At 32.6% G+C, this 9,569-nt stretch overlaps 1 protein-coding gene across 2 annotated transcripts in view; it reads right to left on the reverse strand.

Moving 5' to 3' along the window:
- Nucleotides 1-6,077, reverse strand: part of LOC107606232 (rhamnogalacturonate lyase) — a 16,696-nt gene extending 10,619 nt beyond the window's left edge. Inside the window, exons 1-16 of one of the 2 annotated variants that reach the window (XM_016308252.2) lie at nucleotides 5,636-6,065; nucleotides 5,481-5,545; nucleotides 5,273-5,394; nucleotides 4,823-4,873; nucleotides 4,426-4,545; nucleotides 4,220-4,339; nucleotides 3,793-3,934; nucleotides 3,128-3,298; nucleotides 2,843-2,998; nucleotides 2,635-2,741; nucleotides 2,301-2,391; nucleotides 1,546-1,687; nucleotides 1,314-1,470; nucleotides 1,084-1,200; nucleotides 811-937; nucleotides 140-497 (exon numbers count right to left, since the gene is read on the reverse strand). In XM_016308252.2, coding sequence (XP_016163738.1) covers nucleotides 264-497; nucleotides 811-937; nucleotides 1,084-1,200; nucleotides 1,314-1,470; nucleotides 1,546-1,687; nucleotides 2,301-2,391; nucleotides 2,635-2,741; nucleotides 2,843-2,998; nucleotides 3,128-3,298; nucleotides 3,793-3,934; nucleotides 4,220-4,339; nucleotides 4,426-4,545; nucleotides 4,823-4,873; nucleotides 5,273-5,394; nucleotides 5,481-5,522 — 1,899 coding nt within the window. In that variant the 5' untranslated portion in view covers nucleotides 5,523-5,545; nucleotides 5,636-6,065 and the 3' untranslated portion in view covers nucleotides 140-263. Of the gene's footprint in view, nucleotides 1-139; nucleotides 498-810; nucleotides 938-1,083; nucleotides 1,201-1,313; nucleotides 1,471-1,545; nucleotides 1,688-2,300; nucleotides 2,392-2,634; nucleotides 2,742-2,842; nucleotides 2,999-3,127; nucleotides 3,299-3,792; nucleotides 3,935-4,219; nucleotides 4,340-4,425; nucleotides 4,546-4,822; nucleotides 4,874-5,272; nucleotides 5,395-5,480; nucleotides 5,546-5,635 lie in introns of those variants that run through there. The other variant, XM_021106523.1, reaches the window with a different exon arrangement.

Below are 9,569 nucleotides of genomic sequence, written 5' to 3' on the forward strand. Positions count from 1 at the left end.
CGTTCGATCCGTTCGATCTGCCTGTTTCATGAATGATGGTCGATGAAGTAGTCAAAACTAATCAAATAAACATAAATATTAATTTATCACGTATAAAGTCATTCTAGAATGTTTCTACATCTTAAATCTACTTACAGAGTAAAAGAAAAAAAGAACAATAAATATACATACCAATATGTTGAAAATACAATACATACATGCATTACTATGTTGTTCCATTTAATCAGTTTCCAACACTTAGCTTAAAGATGTTTAATTTGGAATCAAGGTGGTCCTTCCATACGAATATAATCATACATGATACCCTGGAAACAATTGTTGCAACGTGGTTGAGTAAAATATAAAGTGTTGGGGCCATTTATAAGAAGAGAACCAGGTACATTCACACTGTACAGCCAATAGAGTCCATGAATTCCATGTCTTGCAATCGAGTTATCCCTCCCTATTAGCCCAGTCGTAAACACAGGACGCCTTGCATTCGGATCATTTACTCGAATCTTCGCAAAAAAATATGCAAAAAGACAAGTTTATTACAACCTCAATCTCTTCTATGACAAAGATATGGAGGACAAAATCATCCCTCGGAATTTAAAAATGTAACAAAATTGCGCCTACCATTTTAAAAAGGGAGACAGTCATTGTTTCATACATCTGTGGAAGAACTAGTATGTCTGTACTAATTTTTTAAGAGATTATTTTGCCTCTTGTTTTTGGTTAGGGACGAGATTGAGTACTTATTCTTTTGTCAATCCAAATATCGTTTACATCCAACAAAGCATTATGCATATATGTAAGAGGAAAAAGTTTTACCTGCAATTCAGCTAATGTTGCAGATGCAATTGCAACTCTCAGTGTATAAGTACTTCCTTGAACCACATCATTGAGTTCAAACTTGATTTGCCAAGTTGTTCCTTGATGGGTATTATCCTCTTTCTTTCTGCAGTTATATACAAGCTTGAAAAATTAATATATAATGTAAGAGTGTCACTTCAAACAAGAAAAGAAACTTCTTTTGTAGATGTGAGGTCACTAGGAACATCTTTAGCCATGCTATTAAGATGAACAATGTTCAAAGAATTATACCTAGGAATATGGGCATAAAACCAATCTCTCCTATAGTCACTGACACCAACCGTGTAAACCAAATCTGATTCCGGATACAATTCTGTATACCTTTCCCATAATCCGTACTGTCTGAACCTACAAGTTGAGAGAAAAAAAAGGAAGATCAAAGAATAGATCAATTTAAAATTTGAAGAAAAGAAAAAGAAAACTTAATCAACCAATTTAGAAAGGAGACATAAGAGGCTAACCTTTCAGGATGGTTGATAAAAAGCTTATTAATATGTTCTGGCTTGGGATCAGGAACATAAAATTCTGCAGCAGTTCGATCAGGAATACCTATTTCCCACAATGTTGGACCAACCCTTGGAGGCTCATATACCAGTTCACCCACTTCAATATTAGAACCTGTGCAGTAATTCTAGTAAGCATACATTTTTGGCAAGATGGCAAAATATTTCAAGTTTCACTAAGCTATGGAACCTGGGGTTATCTTCATCAAATCATCCAATTTGTAGTCCCCAACAAAACCAGGAACCCAGGCATAAAGGTTATAGTCGCCAGCACGTATGTTCCTGATTGTAAAAAATCCATTCTCATCTGCTCTGGTCCAGAATTGATAGTGCTGGCAGGATGAAATTTTAAATAAGTATATGTCAACATTATTGTTTCTCAGAAGCATTAAAGAAATAAAAATGAGGAAGTTTTGGAATAATGAAACACTCTAATTCCATTTCTTTGAATCTTGATTCACCTGATTCATGAATTAAAATTTTCAGTCAAAAAGGAAGAAGTTACATATCAGAGCATTTATCAGATCCTGTGACTACCAATGCAAGTGATTTGTGCGTTAAGGTTACTTTCTTTCTGATGAATATTAATACATTATTAAAACATTAATTAGTTGTTTCGAACTACTCAATCAAGGTAACAAATCTTTATATCAAAGAGACTCCCAATTTCATCTTAGCCCTTACCATAGAGCAACACTTGTTCAAAGTAAATCAGGAACGTCACAGAGAATGAGAGAATATTTAAGAAAACTTCAATAGCCCCCCTGTCACTCCAATATTATTTTCCAAAATAATAATAAAAATAAGCAGAACCAAAAATGACAGTTAAGCATGAAGAGAAATGTGCACTGATCAGGTGCTCATGCAATTAGGCTTATAGATACTGCATGTGTTTTTTTGTTGTTTTATTTATTTAAGCCTTCAATAAGTGCAAAGGAAAAACACCTTGCATTCTCTTTGCCATGACCCGGCATCTCCTGGCAGGGCTAGACCAACATAAGCACCATTTGCAGATATTAAGTCTGTGCTAACATATCTGGACATTATAGTTAGAACAGCTCAATCAACTTCTCATATATGAGACAATGAACAATAAAAGATTTCTCAAGATACGAAAAGTTGTTTATTAAGATATCATAGTAGTTAAGAAATAAACTGGAAGCATTCTGTGCCAGTATTCAAAGCACCACTGTAACAATAAGATTCACATCCAATAATCAAAAGTGAAAACCTCAAGAAGTTCTGTGTCGCAAAATAGGAGTATCTTCCATATGCTTACCTGTCTAAGACGAGCAGTCTGCCACCAACGTTGCCCCTTTGATCCGACTTTGGAAAATCCTCTGAAGCTGGGAAAGAATATGGCCAGCTTTGAACTTCATTCATCATCTAAATATCAACTCATAGAAGAATTTATCTTACAACTTCTTCATCCAACTGAATGGTATCATCTATTTCATAACAATGGTATAATAGGAAAATGAGCATACCTGTATTTTGGCGTCCTCCCAGAGCCAATGTGGGTCATCACCAACTGGTCCAGAATTAAGATATATGAATACTGGACCAAAAACCTTCTTCCATGGTTCACCATCTTTGAATTTGGGGTTCAAATCTTGCCCCGCATAGTGACCACTAAGAAACATCTGATCATGCAAATTTAACGAAACATATTATAGTTGATAATAATCAGGTCAACTGATCTCAACTAGTAACACTCATTGTATGAAAGCATTGCAGGGAAAATCTCATCAAACTTGAGTTTATTAACTTACTGCAAGTGTGGTGGGGCCTACATGAGAGGTCAAATTCTGCTTGTGCGGTCCACCAGAACGAAACTCATCACTTGGTGTGATCTGCCAAAATCCCACTGGTGGATTGAAAGATATCCACCCATGGACTTTATTATCTATGTTGTCGCAGGAATATTGATACTTGTCATCCACCTGGGAACCAAAGAATCATAGATAAAGACAATGAAACTCTTCATACTACATGCAAAGGAAAAATATGCATCTCCTCTTCAACTAGCCACATGATGAGACCATTTGAAAACTGTAATACACGTAGGCAAAGTGATTTCCACAAATGGGAAGGAGCAAACTAAAGTTAACCATAATTATCATTAAATTGTGTGCGAAGGAAAAAACTTCAATGTTCCAATGCCAAATGGGTTTCAGTGAATTTGGCGAACTGATGTTCAAGTTGTTCAAGGAAATAAGTAACAAACATTTTGACTTGATTGAGCTAAATAGCATCAAAAGGACTTTTTTTTAAGTTTCCACATGGCATTACTGCAGCATTCATTCCTTGCTTCAAATATCAGTTGCAAATGTAAGATCAGATGTGCATACATGCAAATAAGACCTATAAGAAGTAGATTACTACAGAAACATACAATTAGAAGGTTTGTACAGGAAAAAATGAGTACAATAAGTACCTCATCTTTCAGTTGAGGATCCTTGGGATTGACTAATTTGACAGCTTCTGGGTATGCCAAGGTTTGGCATCTCCCTGGTAATCGATCATCCGGAAGAGGCATAAGCCTTCGCCTGTTGTCTGCCATAGCCATGTATTGAAACCTGTATACTTGCTTGTTAAATTGGATGAACATTCAAAATAAAAAATGACTGAATGTTGTCTGCTACAACCATCTCTACTGAACTGATGTACATGCTTCTGCTAATTTTGTCCCTAGAGTAGCACAAAAATAGCAATATTTGAAATAACTAAATTATTGGCAAATGGTTAAATCCTAAAGAATTATTTGGAATTAAAATTTTCAGTTTTCACTAAACAAAACTTTACAAAGTCTTGTTAACATATAAAAATATGGCAAACACATGGAATGAGAAGGACAATCTTACATGTGTTTTCTAAGCTTGAAAGTGATCCTTGTTTCACTAAGATCAAAGTCTGGCCATCCACTTAAGTGCTCATAAATTCCATAAGAGTAGAAGCCTGATGAACCTCGGAGCAGTATGAATCTGAAATTGATCACCCACAGTAATTAATCCTGAACTTAGGATTTCAAGAAGGTAATGAATAATAAGCAAAGTCTTGAGCAAGGGACCTTTTGTCAATGTTTAAGGGGACAAACTTTCCCTCAAGAGAAGGATCCCACATTCTTGTAAACGAAACCTCAACTTGTTCATCATTTTGAACTATAACTCTGAAAAACGTTCCTTGAATCCTGGAGCATAACATCTTCAGTTCACATTCGTTTCAAATATTATCCTTATAAGAAATTATTGAACACATAATATTGAAGAAAGAAACACACAGCAAAACAGAGGGGTTAGGGAAATTGTATATATTTCTACTCAGGTGCGACATAAAAGCCACTCCCGATTTAGTTATGAAACCTAGTAAGTAGTCGCATTTGAATATAGCTTTATTGAGAATTGACTTGGTGGCATAATATCAAACACTGACACCATGCAGTTACAAAGAAGATACTGTTGCCATACACATCAAAAGTTCCTTTGATTCCTGGTGCACCCCAAACAAGATCCCAGTACCTAAAAATCCAATTTAAAACAAAATTAGTTCCCAACTTGAAAAAGGTAACACCTACTTGAATTTCAACAAGGACATCAAGTAAATTTGCACTGCTCTCTCTATAAAGCAAAGCAAATTCACCAACACATATATTGTCTTTTGTTCTTTCTTTTTTCGTGCTTTCATACCTTCCAAGAATATAATGGTTTATGTTTTCAAGACTCTGAAGAAAAAACAAAAAACTAAAAACAAAAGAGACAATTCCATTAAATTCCTTTTTTTTTTGTCTTCATAAAATTTTGAAACCAATAACAGCACTTCAAAACGAAAACAGAAACCAAATAGTCCGAAGTCTAAACTACTTAAGAGATAGAAATAGAGAACCTAAATGAAATTTATGCATCATTGAAAGCACATACCCTCTATTAGTCTCCTTGTTGAGAACTTCAAGCAAATTATCAACACCATTATATGCTATCCCAGTAACAATTCCACCTGGATTCGATAACGTCACTTGAACTATACCATTATCCATCACCACCTGCTCATTCCAAATAACTAAACATTTAGAACAAGAAACAAAAACATAACAATAGAAAGCGAAGCAATTAATTGTGTTGAGCTTACATAGCGATCTTGAATGTGCAACCGCACCCCTTGGGTAGACATAGTGATCCTTCTTCCTTTTTCTTCTTCTCACCAACACCACAAAAATCTCAGTGTCCGAGTTACAAAAAAATAAAAAATAAAAATAAAACATGAACCGATATTTTAGTACTCACTCCAAATTTTCAACGAAATGTGAAGAATGATTTCACCAGTTGATGAGAACAAGCGCGAATTATGAAAATCGTGTTACTATGCAAGGTGCATACATTTCTCAAATAAATAAATACAGAAGAGGTTTAAGTGCTCATTTAATTGATTTGAAAGTGATTGGATTGCGATTAAATGAGATGATTTAACAGCCATACGGAGTTAGTTATTCGGAGAGAGAGAAAGAAAGAGAAACTTTTGAATGCAGCGAGAAATTAACGTTCGGTGAAATTATATTGTTGACAAAGAAAGCTATTTACGAAAACGGAGGAGGAGCCATGGATCAGTTCTAATACGGTGTCGTGTGGTTGTTTTTGTTCTCATCGCTGCTGGCGGCCTGGCGCAATTTTTTTCCGACGAAAAATGAGTGAGTAGTTGGAAAAATGAAAAAGGCCGGGTGACACGTGGCTTCTGTAGATTCGAGAGAAGCTTTACGGTGATTGGAAACTAGGGGTGTCCGCAGATCGGATCGGATCGGATATGGCCAAAAATTCGATCCGATCCGCACAATTTTCATCGGATCAGATCGGATATCGGATATATCCGCATAATTAAACCTTCTCTTTTTAATCATATTTCTATGTAAAAGAATTCGATAAAAATATTTCTTTCATACTTTTAAACTTATTTATTTCTAAAATATTTTTAATCAAGCTCTCTCTAAATAACAAAAATAAAATAATACAATATATGAATAATAATTACTAACTAAAACATACAAACAAGTAAATATAATACCAAATATATATATATTTATTTATTTTTTAATTATTATAGTGCGGATCTGCGGATTCGCGGATCGGATACGCGAATGTAAAGCAGATATCCGCAATCCGATCCGCAAAGGGTGCGGATCGGATCATATCCGTAATTTTCAGATCGGATGCGGATATTTACCGCGGATCTGCGGATACGATCTGATCCATGGACACCCCTGGTAATATACGCAATCTAATTTGATAATTATACTAGTATATAGCAAAAGAATAATAATATGTTCAGTTGGGACAAACTGGACAAACTTTGGTCATTGAATGAAGGGCAATTTACCCAAATAAATAAATTAGGTGAAAATTTTACTTAAATACACAAAACAGAAATCTCTTATGTACATGTGCATTTTTACACTTCTATGTAAATCGTGGGAAGCTACCACGGTTTCTGATTTTAACATAAACCGTGGCAAGCTACCACGGATTATAGTGTTTGTGGTTTGTGTGTAAACCGTGGCAAGTTCCCACAGTTTATGAAGGAGGAATTTTTATTATAAACCATTTATTTTTAGATGTTTGATTGCATCAATGTGGTATCATTTAGACTGCGCATGATAATTGTGACAGAATACATGTATATAATAGAAGCTCAAACAGCTTAAACTATCAAATACATAGCAGATAATATATTAGACAATTCTTAAACCTTTTTAACTATCATTTCCTGTTACTTCATTATTGTGTCATGTCATGCACCCAACAAAACTAATCTAATGTAATCTAATCTTCACTCTCAAATCTCAATATTCACTGCTCAATACACAATAGTAAAACAATTTTGTTAACACATTCATCGTATTTTTTTTTAAGTTTTGGATTATAAAATTAAAGTATCAATTATATGTATAAAATATATAAATATATATTTTACATTTTAATATATATTTTATACATATAATTGATACTTTAATTTTATAATCCAAAACTTAAAAAAAATACTATGAATGTTTTAACAAAATTGTTTTACTATTGTGTATTGAGCAGTGAGTATTGAGATTTGAGAGTGAAGATTAGATTACATTAGATTAGTTTTGTTGGGTGCATGACATGACACAATAATGAAGTAACAAAAAATGATAGTTAAAAAGGTTTGAGAATTGTCTAATATATTATCTGCTATGTATTTGATAGTTTAAGCGGTTTGAGCTTCTATTATATACATGTATTCTGTCACAATTATCATGTGCAGTCTAAATGATACCACATTGATGCAATCAAACATCTAAAAATAAATTGTTTATAATAAAAATTTCTCCTTCATAAACCGTGGGAGCTTGCCACGGTTTATGCTTAGCTTTCTCTCTTCGTAAACCGTTGGAGCTTGCCACGGTTTACACACAAACCACAAACACCATAATCCGTGGTAACTTACCACGGTTTATGTTAAAATCAGAAACCGTGGTAGCTTTCCACGGTTTACATAGAAGCATGAAAATGCACATGTATGTAAGGAATTTCTGTTTTGTGTATTTGAGTAAAGCTTTCACCCAATTTATTTATTTAGGTAAATTGCCCTCGAATGAAATTACAGATTTAGCTCTAACTTAAAAGTAACTTAGGTCTTTTTTTTAAGATAAATCGTTTTTTTTTTTCTCTTTTTATTAGAGTAAAATATTGTTTTTGTTCACAATTCGGGATAATTTTTAAAGTTGTCCCTAACGTTTCAATTATCCTATTTAAGTCCTTAACGTTTTAAAATTGACTCAATTTTGTTCTCTCGTTAGGGATCTGTTAACAGAATTGACGGCGGGACAAAATTGAGACGATTTTGAAACGTTAGGGACTTAAATAAGACGAAAACGTTGGGGACAAAAATGATACAGAGAAATAAATTTTAATTTTATCCTTCAATAATTATTTAGATGTAATTAAAAAATAATTGAATACTATGTACGGTAAAAATTAATATTATTGAAAGATAAAATTAAATTAAAATTTATTTTTATGTATCGTTTTTGTCCCTAACGTTTTCGTCCTATTTAAGTCCCTAACGTTTTAAAATCGTCTCAATTTTGTTCCGTCGTCAATTCTGTTAACGGATCCCTAACGGCAGGACAACATTGAATTAATTTTCAAACGTTAAGGACTTAAATAGGACAATTGAAATATTAGGGACAATTTTAGAACTTATCCCAAACTTTAGAGACAAAAACAATATTTTGTTCTTTTTATTAATAATAATTGGATATTACCTTTTTATAGTACGTATAAGATTAATTACCAATTTTTGTGGTAGTAGAAATAAAATTGGTTTTACTTGTGTGAGAAGGGATTGAAGTAATAATTAACAACAAAGCTGCATGGGAGTTTTAATTAGTAATAATGTTTTTTTTTTTATGGAGATTTCACTGCACCTTGAGAGGAATTCAAAGAGTACTTGTTAAATTTAACTTTGTATTGAAACTATAACATAAATTAATATATTAATTCAATAAGAAAATATGATACGGTAATGCTATATGCACAAGTATTTTTGTAATCAAATTCAATTAAATAGGTATAAATTGAATAGAAAAAAAGTGTAAATATATCAGTGTTGTAAATATATCAGTGTTTTTTCATTTTTCCCTTTTTTCAGTACAAAAATCTTTGTTGGAGAATACAAAAATTTATTAATACAGCACAAAAAATTTTGTACGTAGCACATAAATTTTTGCCACAAATATATTTTGTTAATTGGGTAAGTTAATGTATTAAACATGTGGTTTAAAAATTTGTGTTGTATATCAAAATTTTTATATTATGTATCAAAATTTATGTTGTACACTAAAATTTATGTGCTATGCATATTTTGTTGGTTGAGTGTCAATGTTTTAGACATGTGATTTTTCAAAAAATTTTGTATTGTGCACCAAATTTTTTTTGTTCTAGTTTTCTGAATATATATCAGGAAAAAAGAAGATAAAGACCACGAGAATGATGATGATGATAATAAAGGAAGATGAAGAAAAAGAACTAAGAAAAAAAATTAAAATATTAAACAACAATGAAAAAAGGACAACCATGAAGTTGATTACCAAATTTTAAGTTTAGTTTTCTAAATATAAATGAGTGATTTTCTTAAGGAGAAAATTGATTCAAATAATAAAACATTTCATCTAGCTATTAATATTATTTATTTTAAAAT

Source organism: Arachis ipaensis, chromosome B07 (genome assembly GCF_000816755.2).
Source record: "Arachis ipaensis cultivar K30076 chromosome B07, Araip1.1, whole genome shotgun sequence".
Taxonomy (NCBI): Eukaryota; Viridiplantae; Streptophyta; class Magnoliopsida; order Fabales; family Fabaceae; genus Arachis; species Arachis ipaensis.